This window comes from Chrysochloris asiatica, unplaced genomic scaffold (assembly GCF_000296735.1).
Source record: "Chrysochloris asiatica unplaced genomic scaffold, ChrAsi1.0 scaffold00116, whole genome shotgun sequence".
NCBI classification, from domain to species: Eukaryota; Metazoa; Chordata; class Mammalia; order Afrosoricida; family Chrysochloridae; genus Chrysochloris; species Chrysochloris asiatica.
In genome coordinates, this window is record NW_006408634.1 from 9840853 (window position 1) to 9866881 (window position 26029).

The window sequence follows — 26029 nt, forward strand, 5'->3', positions numbered from 1 at the left end:
ATTAAAATGCAGATTTCTGGCAGTCCCCAAGCTGAAAACCAAAATCTCAGCGGGGTAGAGTCCAGGAGTCTGCATTTTAACTACATTTTTATCTGCATTTAAGGCCAGGAAAGTTTAAGAAACAGTGAGAGATGCTATTCATTGCCACCAAGTCTGGTCCAACTCAGAGAGATTCAGTGTAGAACTGCCCCACAGGGTTTTCAAGGCTGTAAATCTTTAGGGAAGCCGACCACCACATCTTTCTCTCAAGGAGTGGCTAGTGGATTTGAACCTTCCACCTTTCTGTTAGCAGACAAACAATTTAACCACTACACCACCAGGGCTCCTTAGTGACATACTTGTTGTTAAGTACCTTAGAGTTGATTCCAACTCATAGGGTTTCTGAGGAGCAACTGGTGAGTTTGAACCAACGGCCTTGTAGTACAGTGCTTACCTTACAGCACCATACCAGGATTCCTTGTGCATCTTTGCGGAAGTAGAAAATCTCATCTTCCTCCCATGGTGGAGCTGGTGGGCTTGAACTACTGACCTTATAGTTCACAGTCCAGTGCTTAACATACAAAGCCACCGCGCTCCCTAGTGACATGCTACTCAGCCAGAAAGAAAAGTAAAACCTGGATGAACCTTGAAAACATCACACTGAACTAAATAAGTTAGTCGCAAAAGGGAAAATGCTGCGTGATATGAATTAACCAGATATAGGTCCAGTTGAAGGAGCTCTGGTAGCATAGTGGTTACGAATTGGGCTGCTAACCTCAAGGTCAGCAGTTTGAAACTACTAGGTGTTCCACAGGAGAAAGATGAGGCTATCTGCTCCCACAAAGATTTACAGCCTCGGAAACCCTGTGCAGGGTCACTATGAGTCAAAACCGACTTTGTGGTACTTAACAACAACAGGTCAGTTTGAACCTCAAGGTTGGTGGTTCAAACCCACCAGCTGCTCCTCGGAAACCCTATAAAGGGTCACTGTGAGTCAGAACTGACTTGATGACACTTAATAACAACAAGAAACCTAAGGGAGTCCTGGGGACACCCTGGGCATCAGGATGCAAACCACAAGGTCGGCATTTCACTACTGGCTGGCCAGTCCTCAAGAGAAAGCTGTGTCCTTAAAGATGACAGCTCTGGAGACCCTGTGGGGCAGTTCTACCCTGTTCTATAGGGTCACTGTGACTGGGAATCAGGGAGCCTTGGTGGCGCAGTGCGTCAACTCAATGGCAGTGGGTTTGGTTTTTGATAGAGAAACTCAAGATTATTAGATTATTATCAGGGAGGGGAAGGAGGAGAGAAGATTGAGCTTTTGATTAGGGGTCAGTGAGTTTATGAGTGAGATGGAATGATTTGGAAAAAAGGAAGGACAGCAAGAATGTCAGCTGCATCACTGAATGATATGAGCGAGTAGAAACTGTTCAGATGGCATTATGGGTCTTTGCAACATAATTAAAGAAGAAGACGAAACAGTGACAGAAATGATGACAACGGACTGGCCTCCCTTAGCCACCACTGTGACCCCCTACATCACCCAGTCCAGGGCTGGGGCTAGAAAAAGCACTCAGATGTTGTGAGTAAAACAAATGATTTGGGTATCCACCTTCTTATTTCTAGCTGCTTCAGCCCTGGTGGGCAGGGGGTTTAAATTGCCCCAGCTGCTCCGAAGAAGAATGATGAGGAGTCCACTTCAGTGAAGGCTTAAGAGCAGTGATTTTGACCAGGCTCCTGACCACCATTTCGCATGCATATGAGATATTTTCAATAACCTCATCTGCATGCAAAAGCTAGGCAATGAATAAGAAAGGCCATAGAAGAATTGATGCTTTTGAGTTATGGTGTTGGAGGAAACTATTGAAAGTGCCATGGGCTGCCAAAAGAACCAATAGATCCGTGTTGGAAGAAGTGCAGCCAGAGTGCTCCTTGGAGGCCAAGATGGCCAAACTTCGTCTCTCATACTTTGGACATATTGTCAGGAGGGACCAGTCGCTGGAGAAGGATATCATGTTTTGGTAAGGTGGAGGGTCAGAGAAAAAGAGGAAGACCCCCAACGAGATGGATTAGCAAAGTGGCAGCATCAATGGACTCAAGCGTGGCAACAATAGTGAGGTTGTCCGAGGATCGGGCAGTGTTTTGTTCTGCTGTGCATAATGTTGCTATGATTTGGTTACCAACTCGATGGCACCTAACAACAACAACAACGTCACCACCACACCAGCGCCAAGCTGCTCTAATTTTTTCCTCATACTTTCCCCTCCAACCATAGGAAACTCTTCTTGGTTTACCAGCTTATCCAAACTTTCCTCACGTTCAGACTTTGGCACTCGATCATTTCCTCTGTCCATATGCTTTTCTGGCTCCCGTCGCTGACAGGTCTGACACCTGTTAATAACTTTCTCTGATTTCTTTTTGTGACAAAATGTAGTGAAATCTTCAGTAATGTTTTTATTTTTACGTGCCATCAAATCGGTTCTGATTGAACAAAATACTGCCCAGCCCTGCACCAACCTCACAATCATTGCTATGCTTGATCCCATTGATGCTGCCACTGTGCCAATCCATCTCATTGCAGGTCTCTCTCTTTTCTGCTGATCCTCCACTTTACCAAGTATGATGTCCTTCACTAGGAAATGGTCCCTCCTGATAACATGTCTGAAGTGTGAGAGACCCCAACTTATAGCAACCCTACAGTACAGAATATGAGATAGCATCAAAAAGTTGGTAGAAATGTTCCGTTATCTTGCAATTCCATTTTTCCATGAACTTTTTAAAATTTTATTTTAACTTCTTATTGTGACTTAGAGGAATCCAGTTTACTAAGTAGATTGGTTTTCCATTCAACACATGATACACATTTTGTTTAATGTCATTGATTGCTATCTCCACAATGGAACATCACTTCCTCCCTGTCTTTCCCATTTCCATTCCTCCTCCTTTCCTAACCCTTGTGAACTTTGTCCTTGGGTAAATGCTGCCCTTTTGATCTCAAATGGTTGATGAGTCTAAGATGTGCAGACCTCCTTAGTGTGACTATTCCTCTTATGTTGTTGTTGTTGTCAGGTGCCATCGAGTCGGAACCGACTCATAGCAACCCCATGCACAGCAGAAAGAAACAATGTCCGATCCTGGGCCAACCTCACTACCGCTGCCACACTTGATGCCATCAATGATGCCACCTGTCCAATCCATCTCGTTAGGGGTCTTCCACTTTTTCTCTGACCCTCCACCTTACCCAGCATGACATCCCTCTCCAGCGACTGTTCTCTCCGGACAATGTGTCCAAAGTATGAGAGACGAAGCCTAGCCATCTTGGCCTCCAAGGAGCACTCTGGTTGCACTTCTTCCAAAACAGATCTACTGGTTCCTTTGGCAGTCCATGGCACTTTCAGTATTCTCCTCCAACACCACAACTCAAAGGCATCAATTCTTCTACGATCTTCCTTATTCACTGTCCAGCTTTCACATCCATATGAGGTTATTGAAAACACCATGGCTTGGGTCAGGCACACCTTAGTCCTCAAGCTGACATCTCTGCTCTTCAATACTTTAAAAAGTACCTGTGCAGCAGATTTGCCCAATGCAATACGTCATCTAATCTCTTGACTGCTGCTTCCACGAGTGTTGATAGATGATCCAAGAAGAATTCCTCTTATAGACCTGTCTAAAGTTTGATTGAAAATTGAGTAATACAGTTGGGTTCATTTCCAGACTGAAGTATGACTAAGGATCATAGTCTTGGAGGTTCCAACAGCTCATCTAACCAGTAAGCCTGGTCTTCTGTGTGATTTTGAGTTTGGTTCCATCTTTTGTCCTACTCGGTCCAGGATCTTCTATTGTGATCCTTTCGAGAACAGTTGGTAGTGGCAGTATAAAACCATCTGGTTTTTCTGGTCTCAGACTCGTACCATGAATTTTTGAAACCCTCCTCATAGAACTGCCCCAGGCTGTAAGTCTTTATGGAAGTCAAATGCTGCATCTTTCTCCCTGGGAGCAGCTGGTGGATTCTTATCATTGACCTTTTAGTTAGCAGCTGAACAGTTAACCACTGAGCTATCAGAAGGGGTAGGATTCAGAACAATACTCAACTTCACCAGTGTCTCTCTGCTCTCTAGGGCCCCCCTCCCCCATTGCTCACCCAGTCTACTCTTCTACTCTTGATCTCTCTCACTCTGCTTCCAATGGGGGGTGGGGGTGGCAAATCTGGCTAGGAGGTTTAGATGAGTGGGAGAGAAGCTGGCTGGGACCAGTTCCTATATTTTCTTCAGTGTGGGGGCAGGAGGTGGGATCCACCTAGCCAGTTTAGGTCAAAACCCTCCCATCTTCCCCTCGACACTTCCTTAAGGTTCTCGGAGTCCAGGGTCCTAAGTCCTCCTTCATGCCTCCATGTCTGGCCCCCCTGTTGGAGGGGATGGACATCAAACAATCTGATCTAAGCCTAAGCCCAACAATTTTGGGGGACTCACTTCTCCATACTTGGAGGGCCTTGGTTCTGGGAAACGCTGCTAGGAGCTTTCCATCCCAGCCCAGCCCCCTGACACTTACCTGCTAAGTGCCACCTGGGGTCTCTCAGGCCTTCCTTTAGTCCCAGATCCTCCCTGAGGGGGAAAGCTTTAGGGTCTGAGGCTGAAAGAACACACTTGGGAAGCCTTTTTTTTTTTTTTTTTTTTTCATACGTGCATCATGTTTATTTGCAAAAGGTCCATAATATTTGAACATACTACACAGCTTATAATTTGTCAGGCACCAGCCAAAGCACCGCTGTTTACACATGAACTGGTTCCACCTCTCCATGAAGTCTGAGGGCAGCGCTACAATTGTCCCCATTTCACAGCCCAACAAATTGAAGCTTGCTGGAGAGTTTTGTGACTTGCCCAAGGTCATCCAGCTGCTAAGCAGTGAGATTCAAAGCCAAAAAGACATTTCATGAAGGTCACTACACTGACTCACAAAGCCGCGGTTTTCCTTCCTGAAAGCAACCAGGTGTAGCAGTTTCTGTGAGTTCTTACTGAGATAGTATCAGAAACAGATGCTACCATGTCGTATTCTTTCATTTTCTTCCGGACCCTGCTTTTCTCTTTCTCTTGTTTTTTTGGGTGTTTTTTTTTTTTTTGCATGGAGGACTATATTATTTTTCAGATTAACTTTTTTTAAAAAACTTTTTATTGTGAATTGTGTGAAGGTTTACAGAGCAGATCATCCATTCAACAATTCATACGCATTTTGTTTCTTCTCACAGATTATAATCTATCCAATGTAATTTATCCCACTCCCTCCCTGTGTTTCCTGTTTCCATTCCTCTGTCTTTCCTAACCCTTTAGAACTTCGTCTTTGCGTAAATGCTGCCCTTTTGATCTCAAATGGTTGATTATTCTAAGGACTACATACTTCCACAATGCTATTGCTGCCTTTATACACCTGTTTAGCATTTGGCTGAAAATTGAACCATGGGGTTGAGTTCAATTCCAGGCCTCAAGGGTGGCCCTGGGGTTCTACCAGCTGCACCTTGCTTTTAACAATATTTCTTGGTCCTGGATTTATTTTTAAACTGGCTCTGCAGTTCAATTCTCCATTTTTTTCTTAGTGGGAAAAAAAGTACATATATGAGTTATTGTTATTAAAGTACATTGAGTTGGTGCCAACTCATAGTCTGTCTGGAATACCCTTCTCCTTGTGCCTTCTCAAAGACCCTGGTGGCATCGAGGGTTAAGTGTTGAGCTGCTAATTGAAAAGTTTCTGAGGAGCGGCTGGTGAGTTTGAACCACCAACTTTACAGTTCAAACCAACCTTGCACTCCAGTGCTTATCCTACAGCGCCACACCAGGATTCCAATAGGCTGTAGGACTTGATGGCACTTAACAACAACATATATATGTATGTATAATTTTTTAATCACCTTCTGAAACACAAGATAACTTACTGGACTTGTTTTTTGGTTTTGTTTTTTTGATATTACCTCATGGACTGTCTTCCCTTTGATTGAATGTGGATTCAAATGGAAAAGGGATTCTATCAGTTTTGTTCACAATTACATCCCCAGCACAAGAAGGTGTTTGAGAAATACTGGTTGAATAGATAGATCTTGGAGACTGTTATGTGTAGATGCATGGATCTCTGATGTTTCACAGTGTTTCAGTGTCTTGTTGAATGATTCCAAGAATGGTCACATGGCTAGCTGAAGAGTTTGGACTTTATCTCAAGGGAGGTCTCTGCAGTCATTCAGAGGGGTTAGAGCTGAGCTATGGGGCATTCCAGGCTCTTCTCAACTCTGGGGTTTTGCATATGTCTGGACTACCCTTTCCCCTTGTACCTTCCCAAGGATCCTAGTGGCATACAGAGTTAAGTGTTGGGTTGCTCATTGAAAGATCAGTGGTTCAAGCTCATCCACTTTGAGGGAGAAAGGCTGTCTACTACCATCAAGACTGATAGTCTGGGAAACCCTAAGGGGAGTTTTACTCTGTCCTATAGGGTGGCTGTGAGTAAATATCAATTTGATGCAGTGGGTTTGATTTGAGTTTTTCTTGGGCTTGGTCTGTCCCCTTCATATCCAAGCTGTGATAACCTTCTCCTCCAAGAAGTCCATCCTAACCCATCCTTGTTCATGTTAAGTATCTCCTCTGAGTTCTCCCATCACAGCTCCGTCCACACTGGGTGATCAATCACTGTAGGGATGAATATGCCTTCTCAACTAACTGGACGGTGTCTCAGTCACTGCTGAGTTCTTAGAACAGAGCCTATCACTGAATAAGAATAGTCCCTTGAAGAAAATATCTCTTCTGGGCAAGGAGTCATGCGGAAGACTAAACTAGGGACCGAAGAGGAAGAGTTGAACGAAGTATTTTATAGAGACCCTGGCCATAGGGGACCGTTGCGATTTAAAGACACTAACAAGCAGCCTAAAATTCCTTTGATGGAATAAAGTTCCTTCGCAATACTCGGTCCCTCTAAATCCTGTCCCCAGATCCGGCATTGTTAATTCAGAAGTTTACGGATACTTGGCCTGGCCCCGCCTCTCGCTGGCTGATTGGCTCCGAGACACTGCAGTCAATGGCGCCGAAAAGTGGCCTCGCCTTCCAAAGCCCCGCCTCTGACCTTAATCCTGGCAGCTTCCGCTGTGCGGGCTCAGAGCCACGGGGCGCGCCTGGGAGTTTCCATCTGCACCAATAGCCGCCACTTCTCTGGACTCCGGACTGCCGCCTACCGCACCCTGGGACCTGGAATCCCCTACTCTAAGACGCAAGGACCACTCTTCCTGGAGCTCCGTTTCTCGGCTTTCGGACCCAGGCACACCAGTCCTCGGTTCCAGCACCCAGGTGCCCAGACTTCCCGCCTCCCGGATCCCGGCGTATGGGATCTGCGCCACGAGAACCTTGTTGTTAGGTGCCTTCGTTCGAGTCGGTTCCGACTCATAGGGACCCTGTGCACAAGAGAACGAAACACTGCCCGGTCCTGCGCCATCCTTACAAGTGTTACATTTGAACGCATTGTTGTTGGCAAGGTATCAGTCAATCTCATTGTGGGGGAGGGAGGTTCTTCCTCTTTTTCACTGACCCTCCACTTTACCAAGCATGATGTCTTCTAAGTACTGATCCCTCTTGACCTGTCCAAAGAACGAAAGACGAAATCTCGCCATCTTCGATTCTAAGGAGAAAACTGGTTGTACTTTCAAGACAGATTTATTTGTTCTTCTGGGAGTCCATGGTACTTTCAATATTCTTTGCTAACACTGTAATTCAAATGCATCAATTCTCCGGTCTTAATCACTGCCCAAATTTCGCATGCATATGAGGTGATTGAAAATACAGTGGCTTGGATCAGATGCACCTTAGTCCACAGACTGACATCTTTGCTATTGAAGACTTTAAAGAGGTCTTGTGCAGCAGATTTGCCTAATGCAACACATCGCTTGATTTCTTGACTGATGCTTCCATAAGTGTTGATGGTGGATCTAAGTCTTTGGCAACTTCAATCTTTTCTCGGTGTATCATGATGTTATTTATTGGTCCAGTTGTGAGGATTTTTGTTTTCTCACATTAAGGTGTCATCCATTTTGTAGTCTTTGATCTTCTTCAGTAAGTATTCAAGTCCTCTTGGCCTCCAAACAAACAAAGGTGGGGCAACTGCATATTGCAGGTTGTTAATGACTCTTCCTCCAATCCTGATGCCACGTTCTTCTTCATATAATCCAGTTTCTCAAATTATTTGCTCATCATACAGATTGAATAAGTAAGGGGAAAGGATCTCCTGCCAACCTTGCCACCGGGACCAAGAACCCCAAGTTCTAGCCTAAGGATTTCCAGCACCAGGATTAAAAAACCCAGGCGCTCCCAACTTCCAACTTGCTGGTGCCTGACACTTTTCTTCCCAAAGTGTAGGGAGCCGGGAAACCCCAGCGCCCAATTTAGGGAGCTCAGACGCTCCAGCTGCCAAAATCCTACTAACCCGTGGACTGTGAACTCACTCTAAGGAAAACTTCCTCCAGAGTGCGTTTACTCATCCTAAAGACCCAAGGAACCCCGGCGTCCTGGGAAGGAACCCCAACTGCTCCCAGCTGCTTGGTGCCTAGGACCCCCAGTGCTTCCCTACGTGATGGCTGATCATCCCAAAGGAGACCCCAAAGGCTTAGCAGCGGCGGCGGAGACCATCAGAAACAATGTCTCCACGTTGGTCCCGGTGGAGAACGAAAACGTGGCGGTTGGCAGCTGCTGCCGTAGCCGAGACCAGGTGCGCCGCTGCCTGCGCGCCAACCTGCTGGTGCTGTTGACGGTGGTGGCCGTAGCGGCGGGTGTAGCGCTGGGACTGGGCTTGTCAAGGGCCGGCGGTGCTTTAGCGCTGGGCCCCGCGCGCCTGGTGGCCTTCGCCTTCCCAGGAGAGCTACTGCTCCGCTTGCTGAAGATGATCATCCTGCCGCTGGTGGTTTGCAGCCTGGTCAGCGGCGCTGCCAGCCTGGACCCGAGTGCGCTTGGGCGCCTGGGCGCCTGGGCTCTGCTCTTTTTCTTGGTCACCACGCTGTTCGCGTCGGCCCTCGGCGTGGGCTTAGCGCTAGCGCTGAAGCCGGGTGCCGGCTTCGCGGCCATCAACACCTCGGTCACCCTGGAAGATAGCAAAGCGACTCCCAGCAAGGAGGTGGTGGATTCATTCCTGGATCTTGTGAGGTCAGATCTGGCGCGCTTCTGGGGGAGGGATGGTGGGACTTGCCACGTGGGTAAGAGCAAGGCTTTGGGGCCTGCAGAGCAGAGGCAAGCATCCGTGGTAGCGCGGTGGGTTAAGTGTTGAGTTGCTTACTGAAAGTTCGAGAATTTGAACCCAGCAGGCAGTAGGTGGTAGAAAGATGAGGCAGCCTGTTTCCATAAAGATTTACAGTCTTGGAACCCCTATAAGCCACTGCATTCAGTGGATTTCCTGACTCTTAGGGCAGAGTAGGACTGCCCCTTAGGGTTTCTGAGGGTGACCTGGTAGGATTGAACCTTTAACCTAACACTTGATCCACACCGTTGTCACCATAACTCCTTCTAAAACTTTTATGGATCAGTTCTACACAGCCCTATAGTGTAGAATGGCCCTGAGTAGGAATTGGCGTGGGATGGGGTGGGAGTGGGCAGTCGACCAGAGACATCCCAAGCACCCTGAAATCTTGAGGGTGATTACAAAGGGTGAGGACAGACATCCAGGGGAGGGGACTTAGGAATTTGGGGGCTGGGAATATGACATGAGAGGAACCCCACAAAGGGGTGATAGTGAAAGAGGACTCATAGAAAGAGAAAGGTATTGTATGGTCTTTGGGGGACGGAAGAGGGACCCTATGAAAGGGAGGGAAACTTCTTGGGAGGGGATCTTTATGTACCCAAGGGCCCCAAGATGAGGCTCTAGATAAAGATTTGCAGCTAAGATCAAAGAACTTGGGATCCCAGGATAGGGAGCACCTGAAGGATCTCAAGATCTGAGCAAACCTCTTCTCACCCCAGGGCTTCTTCTCATGAGACATCACAGATTCTTCATCCGCCCTTTCCCGCCCAGTTCAGCAGAGGCCTGGCTGCTTGTTTCCCCTTTAAATCCTTCTGGCCAGTGCCGGCTCTGTCCAGAAGGGGACCAGTTAGGAAGAGGGGAGGGTCTTTTCTTTCTATCTCTGCTCCTTTCCCCCTCCAGCAACCACGTGGTCTTCCCTGGTTTTTGTGAAAGCAGATAGCTGGGTCCACATGGCCCTGCTTTCCCGCCCTGCTGATTCAGTGTCTCCAAGTGGGGGGACTTCCTGGATGAAGGGCAAGTTAGGGAGGAAATGATGACTCATATAGTAGGGTACCCTTGGCCTCTGGGGTGGAAACTTACGCTGAGATGACGGGGAGAAATGGAGTGGCCAGAACTGCCTAGGCACCTCCTGGCTGAAGGAGATTAGCCAAGTCCCAGCCCAGCTCCGGCCTGGGTGGGTACAGGTGACCTGTAGGCGGCACACCCTCTCCAAGGCTGTTTACACACAGCCGTCCCTTTTTTTTGTCAAGAAAACTGTAACTTACATGTGGTCTGACTCAGGGACTTAACTATGCCATACCGCCACACAGTCTTGTAACCAAGTGCCACATACCCGGACACAGAAAACACTGGAGCACAGAAGTGATATCTTGCACGCAATCTTTTACCAAATGACACAGAGCCACACTCAGGAACACTCATCTTCTGTTACAACAGCTGTCACACACATATACCACTGTGTACTCACACCCCTTTAGGACAAATAGCCACTCGATGATCTCACTGAACACATATATCCACACACATACTCCTACAAGGCCCTACACCAACATGCTCTCACATAATTGTCCAATACCACAGCTGATCGCCCACCAATACTGTCTCACACCTGAACATTAACCCGAACCCCCATCCGGATTCCTGACAAACTGTACTAACTGCGCACATCATTGGTGAGAGGGAGTATGGGTAATGGTGAGGACTTTGGGACTAACAGACTCCTGGTGCGGCACTGTACGATCAGCACTGAACTGCAAACCACAAGATTGGCGGTTCAAACCCACCAGCTGCTTCTCTGAAACCGTATACAGGGTCACTAGGAGTCTGAAGAAACCCCACGGCACTGAACAACAAAAACATAGAGTCAGCCTTTGTTGTTGTTAAGTGCCATCGAGTCAGTTCCAACCCATAGCGACCCTGTATAGGGTTTCTGAGGAGCAGCTGGTGAGCTTGAATCACCGACCTTGCAGTTCAAACCGATATTGAGTCAGCCTATTCTTGTTGTTATGTGCCGAGGAGTCGGTTCCGACTCATAGCAACCCTACACAGGGTTTCTGAGGCTGTAAATCTTTATGGGAGCAGACTGCCTCATCTTTCTTCCATGGAACCGCTGGTAGTTTTGAACTGCTGACCTTGCGGCTCGCACGCAGCCCGATTCATAACCACTACGCTACCAGAAGCTCCGTGAGTCAGGCTATAGTTAGGTTCAAATCTCAACTCTACCACTTCCTAGCTGGGCAAGTTTCTTTACTGTACCTTTTTTTTTTTTTAATTGTACAATAAAATAATAATGTCATGCCAAGGGGCTGTTGTGAGGATTGTCGCTTGCTGCTATAGAGTTGAGCTCCAGAGCATTTTCAAGGGCTGATTTTTGGGGGCTGTAGATTGCCAGACCTTTCTTCAAGGAGCCTCTGGGTGGACTCGAACTTTCAAACTCTAGTTTGACAAACCAAGTTCAGGTAGCAGACACATTGCTAAACAGTATGCATCTCCCAGGGATTCCTGTGGTGAGGATTTAATAAATTAATTTCCTGAAAGCACTTTAGTGCCTGGCACACAGAACATGCTGTAGGCATCCTGACTGTCATTTTCATTTCACCTTTTAATCTCAACACGAGGCCCTTGTTGGATCACACAAGAAGCACCACGCAAACACACTTGCACACTCATAACACACGTAGCTGGTCCATCCCTGTCATTTGTTCCCAGCCTCTCACCTCTACTGCACAAGGGGCCAGCCCTCCCCTCAGCCCTCCCACCTCTCAACCTCTCAGTTCTCCAAAAGGAAGTGGCTGATGCAAGACATCCTGGGTATTAAGTTTGCTTTGAGGGGTGGAGCTGAGGCCCCGGGTGACCCTGCCCCAGCCTGCCTTAGGAAGCCAGCATTCCTGCACAATACCCACAATCCCTCTGGACTAAAACACCAACCTCCTGGGGCCAGAGAAGACCAGCTCAGATTCCCAACACTCTGGAAAGAGTGAGGCTTGGGAGGGGGCCATATTTGTGTGCAAACAGGGTCTGAGGCTCGGGAGGGGGCTACATTTGTGTGCAAACAGGGTCTGAGGCTCGGGAGGGGGCTACATTTGTGTGCAAACAGGGTCTCAAAGGTTACTCTGTACCCCACATCTGCTTAGCACCCCCTGCTCTCAACCCTACCCCCACAGTATCTAATAATCCCCCATATGTCTATCTCTGCAGAAATATCTTCCCCTCCAACCTGGTGTCTGCAGCCTTCCGCTCAGTGAGTTGGGGGTTTCCTGAGGGGTGACGGGTGGGGATGGATAGGGAGGAAGACAGCCAGTTACAGCCCTTGTTACCTAGATTGGGGTGGTACCTGGAAAAATGCAGGTGCACCATGGTTTCACCTGCATTTTGGAGGGTCCTTGGGTAACCCCTGAAACCTATGCAGGCAGCTTCCCATCAAGAACTGAGAATGTGGGCTCAGAGCTCCTTTTGGGAATCTCATTCTAGCTGTGTGACCTGAGGCAAGTGTCCTAACCTCTCTGAGCCTCAGGTTTCACCTTTAAAAAATGGGGTTATTAATAGTCCTATTTAAGTGGAGTTGCCAGCAGTATGGTATGAGACCGTTTAAAGGCTGCTGAAGTCATTGTTGACTCTTGGGTTGGGGGAGTCTCGATGATAATTGATATGGTGATCATTGATACGCACTCTTTCTAACCAACCCCCTGCAGTATGCTACCTCCTATGAAATGAAATCGGTCCCTGGAATCTACAACAGTACCCTGGTGAAGGTAAGAGCCCAGCAAGAGTGGTGGGGGTCCTAATCCTTGGCTCTTTGTTCTGATTTCCTTTCAGAAGTGCCTGAGAGGTGTCAACAATTTACACTTCATTAGGAGAAAGATAAGGCTTTCTACTCCCATAAAGATTTACACCCTCGGAAACCCTGTACAGGGTCGCTATGGGTCGGAACCGACTCGATGGCACTTAATAACAACAACAACAACTAACCTAAGGAGCTCTGGTAGCGTAGTGGTTACGAATCGGGCTGCGAACCGCAAGGTGCAGCTGCTCCGCATGGGAGAAAGATGAGGCTTTCTGCTCCTGTAAAGATTTACAGCCTCGGAAACCCTGTTCAGGGTCGCTATGGGTCGAAACCGACTCGATGGCACTTAACAACAACAACTTAACCTAACAGTTGGGGATTTGAATCCATTAACAGTGCCACAGAATAAAGACCTGGCAATCTGCATTGCCAATTATTACAGCCCAGAAAATTCTAGGGAGCAGTTCGCTGTAATAATCGACAAGGGGGTGGGTTTGGTTTGGGTTTTATCCCCACCCCCAGCCTTTGTCTAACTTCTCCATCGTCTACAATTTGGTGCAGCATTTTATTTAATCTCCCCAATTTCTGTTTCTGCTTTTTTTTTTCTGACACTTGAATCTCTGTACCCTGCCCTCATTCAGTTCCCTTCTTTCTTTCTTTCTTTCTTTTATCTGCCTAGTGTTCCACCCCAGACCCACACCCTCCCATCCACTCTTCCTCTGGCAACCAAAGATGTCTCTCTAATGAAGATACAGGGGTACTTTTGTTTGCATAGGGCTAGGATAAGCACTGGACTGTGAACCATAAGGTTGGTGGTTCGAGACCACCAGTTGCACCATGGGAGAAAGATGAAACATTCTGCTCCCACAAAAGTGACAGCTTTGGAAATCCTGTATAGGGTCTCTATGAGTCGGAACTGACTCGGAGACACTTTAACATTGTTGTAAGGAGCCCTGGTGGTGCAGTAGTTAAGTGCTCGGTGGTTCACAGTAAAGTTGGTAGTTTGAATCCCCCGAGCAACTCTGAGGGAAAAAAGACCTGGTGATCTGCTCCCACTGCCATCGAGTAAATTCGGACTCGCTGCGAACCACAAGGTCAGCAGTTCGAAACTACCAGCTCTTCCACAGGAGAAAGATGAGGTTTTCTGCTCCCGTAAAGCTTTACAGCCTCGGAAACCCCGTACAGGGTCACTGTGAGTCGGAACTGACTCCACGGCACATAACAACAACAACAGTGACCCCACGGAACACAGTAGAACTGCCCCACAGGGTTTCCAGTGTGGTCTGCCTTATCTTTCAACCTCAGAGTGGTTGACAGCTTCGAACTCCATGAAGATTACAGCTTAGGAAACTGTGGGGCAATTCTCCTCTGTCACATGGGGTCACCGTGGGTCAGAATCAACTACTCAATGCACACAACTGTTCTGAGCTGTCACGTTGATTCGAACTCATGGTGAACTCGTATGAGCAGAGTAGAAGTCTGCACCATAGGGTTTTCCCTCTTGGAAGCAGATATCTTGGCCTTTCTTCTAAGACATGGGAGGGGTGGGGTGGGGGGAAGGGCTGAGTTGAACCACCAACTTTTTGGCTAGTATTCAAGTGCTTAGCCAATTGTGCCACCCAGGGGACCATCAGAGAGGTCTTTTTGACCCTGCCTGCCTCACCTTTGCCCCAAAGTCTTGCTATGGTTCCTTAGTACCTTCAAGAGAAAGACAACCAAAACTCCTTGCCACCGTGCACAAGGCCCTATGAAGTCCGCAGACCCCTGCCTGCCTAGGTACGTGACCCTATCTTCTGCCTAGCCTCACCTCGTACGTGACCCTGTCTTCTGGCTCATTTTACTCCAGCCACAGTAGATTTCTTCCTATTCTTGGAATGGAATACCCAAATTCTACTCATTTCCAAGCCATTCTGTTTGCTCTGTCTAGAACCTTCTATCCCACCTGTTTACCTGGTTCTCCTTCCTTTCCTCTACATGTCAGCTCAGATAGTCCTCCAGGAAGTCCTCCCAGACTTCCCCAAGCTGGCTTTCTCTCTCATTTCCCATGTTTCCCTGCCCACCCCAACCTCAACCCTGCCCACTCAGGCTTACTACCCCTAGGGACTCCCCTCTTCTTTGAACTGGGGGCAGGTATCTTGTGGGGGCACCATCTTGTCACTGCTGGGTCATATTGCAGGTTGACTGAACTCGCCTGGGCTGTTTCTGCCCACAGGTGCCCGTGGGGGATGAGGTGGAAGGCATGAATATCCTGGGCCTGGTGGTGTTTGCCATCATCTTTGGTGTGGCCCTTCGGAAGCTGGGGCCTGATGGTGAGCTACTCATCCAGTTCTTCAACTCCTTCAACGACGCCACCATGGTACTGGTCTCCTGGATCATGTGGTAGGTGACAGGAGAACCAGACATAGGTGGAGTGCATCTCTGCAGGGTCGGGACCTTCCATCTGCTCCCTGGAGCTAAATGACCTGGATTCAAATCCAATATCTACCATTTTCTGCCTGGGTGGCCTCAGTCAGGCAAATGTTTTATCCTCTCTGTGCCTCAGTTTCCTAGCTGAAGTTGATAGTACCATCCTCAAAGAATTATGTTAGCTCTGTCATAAGTCATCCCCGATTCACGGTGACCCCATGCACCACAGAATTTAATGTCACCCAGTTCAGCACTGTTCCCATGATTGGGAGAGGACCGTTATGATCCATACAGTGTTTTTATTGGCTGGTTTTAGCAGTGGATAACCAGGCCTTTTCCCCTAGTCTGCCTTAGTCTATCAGCTCTGCTGAAACCTGCCCAGATCATAGCCACTTCCCTGACAGATGGATTGTGGCTGTACATAAGGTGTATTGGCTGGGAATTGAACCCAGGTCTCCTGAACAGAAGGCAACAGTTCTACCACCGAACCAAGATTCTGTTGTTGTTACGTGCCATCAAGTTGTTTGCAACTCAGAGCGACCCTGTATAAAGTTTTGAGGCTTTACATCTTCTTAGGAGCAGAAAACCTCATCTTTCTCCCACAGAGCCACTAGCAGGCTTGACCAGTGCTTATTGTATAAAGCCACCAGGGATAAACGTGTTAATGCATGCAAAGTTTATGGGATAGCCCTGTCCTATATAGCACATCTACAGGAAACAGTAATAGCTAGTATTAACTGATCACTTTATTTCCATCACTTGTGGGCACATCCCATTGGGCAAAAGTTGGGCCTGTGGCCACACATAGCTGTGCATCATTGTTACTGAATCAGTTCCAGCTCATGGTGACCCTGTAGGACACAGTAGAACTGCTCTCTAGGGTTTCTGAGACTGTAAATCTTTATGGGAGCAGACAGCCTCATCTTTCTCTCATGGAGCACCTGGTGGGTTTGAACTGCTAACCTTGTGGTTCAACTCATAACCCACTATACCACCAGGCAGCTGGGAAATTTTGCTTTCCTTCTGTTACTAAAGAGGATGATGGGTATTTGGAAGATCTTTATCCATGGTAATTGTGTTAATTTCCCATGATGGTGGTAACAAGCAATGTGGTTTAAAACAACAGAAGTTGATTCGGTCACAATTGAGGAGAACAGAAATCTGAAATTAAGGTGTTTTGCTCATTCTGGAGGCTCCAAAGAATAATCTATTCCATGCCTCTCTCCTAGTTTCTGGTGGCAGATGGCATTCCAAGGCTTGTGGTCACATCACTCCGATCTCTACCTTTATCTTCATATTGCCTTCTTCCCTGTCTTTCTCTCTCTCTCTCTTTAAAAAAAAAAAACTTTATTATTTGTTGCTGTTAAGAATAAACACAGCAAAACCCACCACCATTGAGTCAAATCCCCTTATAGCAACCCTATAACACAGAATAGGTAAGCACTGGACCGTTAACCATAGATCTCAGTTCAGACACTATTCAGAGTCACTGACTCGATGACACTTAACAACCATAACATAAGACAGTAGAACTGACCGTGAACATTTCTGAAGCTGTAAATCTCTATGGAAACAGGCAGCCACATCTTTCTCCCTTGGAGCAGCTGGTGGGTTCAAACCACTGTCCTACCCATGGCCCAGTGTTTAACACATTGCACAATACACAGAAAAGCATACAAATTCAACTGTTTCTACATGTTCCATTCAGTGACATTGATTGTTCCTCCCCTGTTGACATAAACTCACTGTTCCCTGTGGATCCTATATAACCTTTTAAATTGCTGTTGTCATTTTGTTCCCATAGAGAAAGTTTCCAAAAGAGTATAATGCTCAAGGCAGACATTCTTTGCTAGCTAAGCAAAAGTATTGTGTTTATCTACTCCTGTATAAGTCGGTACCGACTCATAATGACCCTATGTACAACAGAATGAAACACCGCCCGATCCTGGGCCAACCTCACAATTGTTGCTACGTATGAGCCCATTGATGCTGCCACTGTGTCAATCCATCTCCCTGGGGGTCTTCCTCTTTTTCTCCGACCCTCCACTTTACCAAACATGATATCCTTCTCCAGTGACTGGTCCCTCCTTGACAACATGCCCGAAGTATGAGAGACAAAGTCTGGCCATTCTGGCTTCCAAGCAGCATTATGGCTGTATTTCTTCCAACACAGATCTATCTGTTTGTTCTTTTGGCAGTCGGTGGTACTTTCAATATTCTCCACCAACACCATAACTCAAATGCATTCATTCTTCTACAGTTTTTGGTTTTCCGTTGAAAATACCATGGATTGGGTCAGGTGTACCTTAGTCCTCAAACTGACATTTTTGCTGTTCAACACTTTATCTTTGCTCTGATATATGGTAACTATATCTACTCTGATATATAGTAACAAAGGGGGAAATATTCATTTAATTCCTAGTAAAGGTGGTAGGGGTTTCTTGGAAATGGGGTACCACCCATTTCTGTACTTATTTGATCATCTGTGGCAACGATGGGTGTGTGGTTTAGTATGCTAATAAAGAAATAGTGACTCAAACAGAGGTCATCATGCTTCTAAATGTCTGTGCCTAGGTTTAGGTAAAGTCCCTGTTGTTGTGTGCCGTTGAGTCGGTTCCGACTCATAGTGAGCCTACACAGGGTTTCCGAGGCTGTAAATGTTTACGGGAGCAGAAAGCCTCATCTTTCTCTCGCGGAGCAGCTGGTAGTTTGGAACTGCTGACCTTGCGGCTTGCAGCCTGATTCGTAACCACTACGCTACCAGAGTAAAGTCCCTAGCTGATGATTTTCTCTTTGTGGTTGGTTGCAGTAATTTTGATTAGCTGGTTCTACTTGGTGGTTTGACCTTTCAGGTTCTTTTCCTTTCTGGTTGACTCTTATCAGATGTCCCAGGTCCTGCTTCCTTTCTCCTTGCCCCTAGGTTGTGCGTATCAAGGAGTTCATCCTGCCTCCACTGCTCCAGAAAGTCTGGAGTCCATGAGAATTTGAAATTCTGTTCTGCATTGTCCTTCTTTTTGATCAAGAAAGACTCTTCTATGGAATTTTGGATCAAAATGTTCAGTAATGGTAGCCGGGCATCATCCAGTTCTTCAGGCAGTTATTCCTGGAAGCAATTAGCCACACTTTCCAAGCATATGTTCTCATAAGAACATCAGTCATTGGATTTATGACCCACCCCAATGACATCTGCAATGGCCCTATTTACAAATAAGGTCACATTCTTAGGGAACAGTGGATAGGAACTTCGAGAGGATACTGTTCCACCATGAAGACTATTGAGCAGTCAGGGAGGAGGTCTGGAGAGGCCTCCTGCCTGCTATGTACTTGGGGTCTTCACTCCAGGAAAAAGTGATCATAATGCTTCTTGCAGTTTACTGATTATTTATTGAGTACAGAAAAGGGGCCCTGTTGGCACCAAAAGACCAGCAGTTCGAATCCACCAGCAGTTCTAAGAAAAAAAGAGGTAGCAGTCTGCTTTCATAAAGATTTATAGCCTTCGAAACGCTACGAGTGAGTTCTGCCATGTCCTATAAGATCCCTGAGTCAGAATTGACTCAGCAACAGGTTTGGGGTGGTGGGTTTTTTTAATTTGTTGTGTACAGAAGACTTTCAACTCAGCATCTCATTTAATCTTCCCCACATTCCTGTGAAGTTGAGCATTCTCGTCCTGTTTTGCAGATCTATTAGATTTGAATTCCACAAGAACGGCATGGGAATCATATAACAGGAGCTCCCTCTTGGACTTGTTGCTGAGATTCGGTTACGTCCAAGGGTCCCGGTTAATCATTTGTGCATGACACCTTGTTAGTAGCCAGAGAGTCAAGCTGATTCCAGTTCATGACAACCCTCTAGGTGTTTTCTTGGGAGTTATTGTCATGATGCCTTTCTTCCCTGGTGTTGCCTGGTTTGGTTCTAAAGCCAACCTTTAGAGCAGTCCAGGACAAACCTTTGTGACATTGGTCTCTTTATGTTTCCAGATTTGGTGGGATTCTGGTAGCGTAGTGGTTACGAATCGGGCTGCGAACCTTAAGGCCAGCAGTTCGAAACTACCAGCTGCTCCGCGGGAGAAAGATGAGGCGTCTGCTCCCGTAAAGATTTACAGCCTCGGAAACCCTGTACAGGGTCGCTATGGGTCGGATCTGACTCGATGGCACTTAACAACAACAACAACAACAATTTGGTGGGATAATGTATCAGCTCAACGCCTTCAGCACATTAGGTAGCCGGGGCAGCGCCTCCTGATGCAAGGAATGCTGGGAAGTGCGATCAAGTGTTCCTACCTACCTCCTTTCCCTCCTGGCCATCCCTTGACCTAGACTCCGCCCACCAACAAGGCCACGCCCATCGTCTGGTTGATGGTTATGTGCGGTGGAGTCTGTTCCGACTCAGCGACCCTGTACAGGGCTGTAAATCTTTACAGGAGCAGAAAGCCTCATCTTTCTTCCATGGAACCGCTGGTAGTTTCAAACTGCTGACATTGAGGTTTGGAGCCCGATTTGTAAACACTATGCTACCAGAGCTCCTTGCCCATCATCTAGACCCCAGTTGTTCAGTGTGATTGAATCTCTACCACAACCCCAAGAGGGACCTCCTATGAGTCCTTTGCTGCTGTCTGAATGAAACAAAATCTAGTAAAACTGAGGTCATGCTAACGAGTGTCTGGCCCTAGCTCCATGGTCACGTGGTCACAGTGGGTCTCTGTCTCCTGGGTGATTAGGTATGCCCCTGTGGGCATCATGTTCCTGGTGGCCGGCAAGATCGTGGAGATGGAGGACGTGGGGACTCTCTTCGCCAGTCTGGGCAAATACATCTTGTGCTGTTTGCTGGGCCATGCCATTCATGGGTTGCTGGTGCTGCCCCTCATATACTTCCTCTTTACCCGCAAGAACCCTTACCAATTCCTGTGGGGCATCATGACCCCGCTGGCCACCGCCTTCGGGACCTCCTCCAGGTATGACCTGAGGGCGGGATTTTAAAGGGGGTGGAGCTTGGATTGTGGGAAAGGGGTTACGTGCCTGTAGGCCCCAGAAATTTTGTGTTTGGGGATGTTAGACCATAAAGCTTCTCAGAAGGTTTTGGTTCTCCCCTCTGGTGCCCCTCCCATCCAAAAAGGAAGCCACTAGAAATGTCTTCCTCCTTTCCTAAGACCTGTCCCTCTAGCAGCTCACCTCCTCCCTCCCAACAACCCCAACCATGGGACTCTGTGACATGCTGGACCCGGACCCAACCTCCATGGTTATTATTTATCATTTGTGGAAGGTCCTGCCCAACAGCCCTCTCCTCACGGAGGGGAGTGAGTCTTGGGTGGGTGGGGGTAATCCATGATTGGTAGAGCGAAGTGTCAGGTTGAGCAAAGTGTCAGGGAGTTCACGAACATTTTAGAACAGGAGCGTACATTTTTACATGTGTTTTGAATGGGGAGCAGTTCTTGCTCTCTGAGAGTCCAGGACCCATACATGTTGAGATCCTGGCATTTTATGGGTTGTGCAGAACCTTGCTCTGGGAAGAACAAGGTGAGTTGAGGGGGTTGTAGGTAATGCCGGGGAGGGGGGCATGGAAAGGGTGGGTCTAGGTTGGGGAGGGCTTGGTTAGGACTTGGTGGGAGGGGCCACCAGGGGGAATTAACTCTGGATCCCAAGCCCCTCATTCCCCTGGCCCTAGACCACAGTACCAGGGGATATTAACCACCAGTCGTGCCTGGGTTCTCTCATTCCCCGGCAGCTCAGCCACACTACCACTGATGATGAAGTGCATTGAGGAGAAGAATGGGGTGTCCAAGCAAATCAGCCGCTTCATCCTGCCCATTGGCGCCACGGTCAACATGGACGGGGCGGCTCTCTTCCAGTGCGTGGCTGCGGTGTTCATTGCTCAGCTCAATCAGCACTCCCTGGACTTAGTCAAAGTCATTACCATCTTGTGAGTCGGGGTGACCGCACTGAGACCCCCTGGTCCAGAATGGACAAGGTTGGGGGCACCTTGGGGAACAAGATTCTTCCAGCAACTTCTGCCACTGCTGGGGGCCTTCAGTGACCTCCTGTTTTCCCCCACACAGGGTGACCGCCACAGCATCGAGTGTGGGGGCAGCGGGTATCCCAGCAGGAGGCGTCCTAACGCTGGCCATCATCCTTGAAGCAGTCAGCTTACCTGTTAATGATATCTCCTTGATCCTGGCTGTGGATTGGCTAGTGTGAGTGTGGGTTTGGGGCTTCTGGGGGGCCCAGAGGGGCGCCTGGGAAAGGGGTGAGCAAGAGGATCGTTGAGAGTCTCTGGGTAGAAGAGTCGAGGAGGGAAGGCATTCTGGAAGAAAGGGGGTGGGGCCTTAAATGTTTCAGTAAGAGGAAGAGATGGGATCTTCCGGTTCTAAGAACACCGGAAAGAGCTAAAAAAAACCTCCTGTGGCAGGACTGTTAGACCAAACTGCCCAGGTTCAAATCCCAGCCCTACCATTTTCCAGTTATGACTTATGGGCAGGGATGTAAATCTTCCAGTGCCTCAGTGCCTCCATCTGTAAAATGGGGAGAAGAGTTTCTCTTGTGGGGTGGTCTTGATGAGGATTAAAGCATCCCGCGCCCTCACACAATGCCCAGTGGGTTGTAAATGCTCCAGAATTAGGAGCCGTCATAATTAAGTTGTTAAAGATTGGAAAACAGCCAGGCAGTTCCTCAAAGTTAAACCGGGAGGCACCGTGTTGTGATTAGCTGCCAAGTTGATTTCTGACTCTTGGCGGCCCCACGTGTGCAGAGGAAAACAGTGCTCCATGGATTTTAAAACTGTCCTTTTAGAAGTAGATCACTCCGCCTGACTTCTGATGTGTTTCTGGATGGATTTGAACTGCTAACTTTTTAGTTAGCTGTTTGTTAAATGCCATCAAGTCGGTTCTGACTCATAGTGACCCTGTATAGGGTTGCAAGGAGCGACTGGTGAGCTTGAACTGCCGACTTTGCAGTTCAAACCAACCTTGCAGTCCAGTGCATTAACCCACAGGGCACACACCAGGGCTCCTTTTTGCTAGTAGTCAGGTGCTTACCTGTTTTACCCACCGACTCCCTGACTCAGTAATTCCACTCCTATGTATATACCAAAGAGAATTAAAAGCATATCCACACAAAAGCTTATTTATAGAAGCCTGGTTTCTAGGAGTCAAAAAGTGCAATAAACCAAATGTGTACCACTTGAATGTACCCGTTGATATATTAACTAGATATACCACATGTGTGTACATACAATGGAATGTATGTATGCATCCTGGTGTGGTGCTGTAGGATCTGCACTGGACTGCAAACCACAAAGTTTATGGTTCAAACCCACCAGCCACTCCTTGGAAACCTTATACAGAGTTGCTATGAGTCAGAACTCACTGTACAACACTTAAGAACAACAGCAACATATTCACTAGATATATCAGCTGTTCTTTATACCTATAGTGAAATTATTCTTCGAGCATATAAAAGAATGGAGTCCTGAAAAATACCACAACATAGATGAACCCTGAAAACATTTTTTGAAGTGAAAGAAGTCAGTCACATTATATAACTTCACGTGTATGAAATATCCAGAATAGGTATGTTGTTGTTACGTGCGTGGAGTCGGTTCTGACTCATAGCGACCCTGTACAGGGTTTCTAAGGCTGTAAATCTTAATGGGAGCAGAAAGCCTCATCTTTCTCCCGCAGAGCAGCTGGTAGTTTTGAACTGCTGACCTTGCGGTTCGCAGCCCAATTCGTAACCACTATGCTACCAGAGCTCCTTAGAATAGGTATAGAGAGAAAGAAAGTAAATTAGTGGTTGCCATGGACTGGGCTTCTGGGGAGAGAGGATGTGGGGTGACGGTTAATGAGTAATGGTTCTTTTCTTTAAATGTTTTATTGTGAATTATATGACAGTTTACACAGGAGAACATTAGCTTTACATTTGTCCTATCATATATCATTTCATTGCTGTGATTACAATCCTCCTGGTTTAACTTTGAGGAACTGCCTGGCTGTTTTCCAATCTTTAACAGCTTAATTGTGACAGCTCCCAATTCTGGAGCACTTACAACTCACTGGGCATTGTGTGAAGGAGCGGGATGCTTTAATCCTCATCAAGACCACCCCACAAGAGAAACTCTTCTCCCCATTTTACAGATGGAGGCACTGAGGCACTGGGAGATTTACATCCCTTCCCTCATAGTGACCCTGTTTTGGGTTTCCAAAGCTGTAAATCTAAACCTCATCTTTTCCCCCCAGAGCAGCTAGTAGTTTCAAACTGCTGACTTTGAGGACTTTGAGGTTAGCAGCCCAACGCTACGAGGGCTCCTTTCCTTATAGCCTTTGGAAAACCTGGGGTAGTTCTACTTCGCCCTGTAGGGCTGTGGTGAATAGACTCAATGTTAATGGGGTTGGTTTTGAGGAACTAGTTAGGAGTTCCTGGGTAGTGTGACTAAGTGCTCAGCTACTAACAGAGAAGTTGGTGGTTCAAATCCAGCCAGAGGCACCTTGGAAGAAAAGTCTGTTTTTAAAATGTCCGAGTGGGAAAGTGACAGACATCTTTAGGATTCTAGGGATGAGAAAGGCTGATGACAAAGTTTAGTATTCTGGGGCAGAACAAAGAGAGATTGATTGGCCTTGTGGGCCCACAGAAAGGGAAGAGGTGATTTTTGAGGTTCAGAGAAGCAAATCACTTTTATTGTTAAAGAAGGATCACTTGGGGTCCATGGAAACTAGAGGTAGGCCTCTCTGAGATTCTGAAGCAGGGCTTTAATCTGATTCATTTATAGTCAGTGAAGCAACACTAGAATGGACCCAAAATTTAAAAATACAGGTTAATCCGAATACTAATTGGAATGGGAAAAATTACAGGTTAAAGTCTTGCTGGAAACATAACCTCTTTCTTAGAAAATAAGAGCAGCGTGCAAGTTGCATAACAATCAAATCTCTTGGCCAACTGAGTTGAAAATGACTGTGTCCTGCTCAAAGATGGTTGTAACCATACAGTTGTGAATGTACGCTGTTCCCCACGGCCCTGGCCACAACCCAGTCTCCTGCATCAGGTCCTGAAAGGGCTCACTGCACCTCTCCTGGGTCTCCCATTCCAGAGCTTCGACTCATCAATTTCTCTATTTGGTTAGCATTCCAGATCACCCAAATTTTTAAAAACTTGGGTCTACTCTGGATTTGCTTCATGGGTCATGAACCAATTTTGAAGCCTTGCCCTAAAGCAGAGGAACAGGAGGGCAGGGAGGGAGGAGAGATACGGGCTTTGTGGGATTGGATTCTAGATGAAAAGACCTTTGAGGTTCTAGAAGGCAGGGACATTTGGGATCCTAGCAGAATGATGGGATGATCTTTGGGTCTAGAAGTGGGGTATAGAGTTCTGTAAGGGAGGAAGTCAGGAGGAAGTGTCAAGATTTCAGAAGGAGAGGGACAGGAAAGCTAAACCTAGGTTCCTCACCTGTCCATCCCTCCCACTCACTTCCCCATTGTCCCTTTCCCCCCCAGGGACCGGTCATGTACCATCCTCAACGTGGAAGGCGATGCCTTTGGTGCGGGACTCCTCCAAAATTATGTGGACCGCTCAAAGTTGAAGAGCTCGGTGCCTGTGCTGACCCACATCAAGAAAGAGACACCCATTACTCAGCTGCCGGCCCCCTGTGAGGAAGGGAACCCCCTCCTTAAATCCCATCCAAACCCCACTGGGAACGCTGGCACCTTGGAGAAGGAATCGGTCATGTGAACTCTGGTAGGGACCTTCCTGACCCTGATTTTGGGGGTAGGGGTGCGCCTGCAATACTGGAATCACGTAGGATGGATTAATGGACAAAGTGGAGTTTTGGGGGTCCCACTCCCACACTCTAGGAAGCCAAAGGCTCTAGCCTCCTCCCCAACACCAGCCCTCAGAGGCCACACTGTAGGGGTATATGTGGATATGTGTATGAATGTATTTCTCAAATCTCATCCACCCTCAAACATCTGTCCTCCGACCCTGCCTGAGAAACCTGCCAGATTCTGCCCTCCCTTCTCTTAGGGCACAGGTCATGAAGTGGAATGATATCCTTTCTGAGGGAAGGGTGTACTGACATGACATTTGCTACTTTGCCTTTTATTGTTGGTGGCTGCGGGGTGTGCGTGTGCGTGTGTGTGTGTTGTTTGCACATGTGTAGCTTTTATCTCTTGAGACCACCTACTCTCTCCATGCTACTACATCCCACCCTATCCCCGGGCTCTCTGTTCCCTCCACAGTAAAATAAACCTTCTCAGGGCCCCTGGGGGGGAGGCTGAGGATAAATAGTGCTGTCACTCCAAAGGACATTTTTTAGCAATAAAATAGTGTTGACTATATCTAACCAGGTGATTTTCATCAATTGCACTAACCACAACAGAAGAAAAAAAAAAAGAGACAGAGAGAAACCGGATTTCATCAAATAAATTATTTCTTCATCAAAAATGATGCTGTGGGGAAAGTTGGAAATGGGTTGGTGGTGATGGTTGCATAAGGTGATGAATGTAATTAATGTCAATGAATTATATGTGTAAAATGTTGAAATAGCCTATGTTTTGATCTATATCTATCTATATATATATTTACCACAATAAAAAAATTACAATGAGGAAACCAAATGATTATACCA

The 26029-nt window shown here is 47.2% G+C and overlaps 1 protein-coding gene across 1 annotated transcript; it reads left to right on the forward strand.

The window, feature by feature from the left end:
• Positions 1 to 4756: 4756 nt before the first annotated feature.
• On the forward strand, positions 4757 to 25134 carry SLC1A5 (solute carrier family 1 (neutral amino acid transporter), member 5). The gene is made up of 10 exons (XM_006868437.1): positions 4757 to 4883; positions 7092 to 7298; positions 8552 to 9140; positions 12430 to 12472; positions 12924 to 12983; positions 15228 to 15394; positions 20139 to 20372; positions 21143 to 21337; positions 21474 to 21608; positions 24900 to 25134. Exons 1-10 carry the CDS (start codon positions 4757 to 4759, stop codon positions 25132 to 25134), a joined length of 1992 nt encoding a protein of 663 aa, XP_006868499.1.
• Positions 25135 to 26029: the final 895 nt, after the last annotated feature.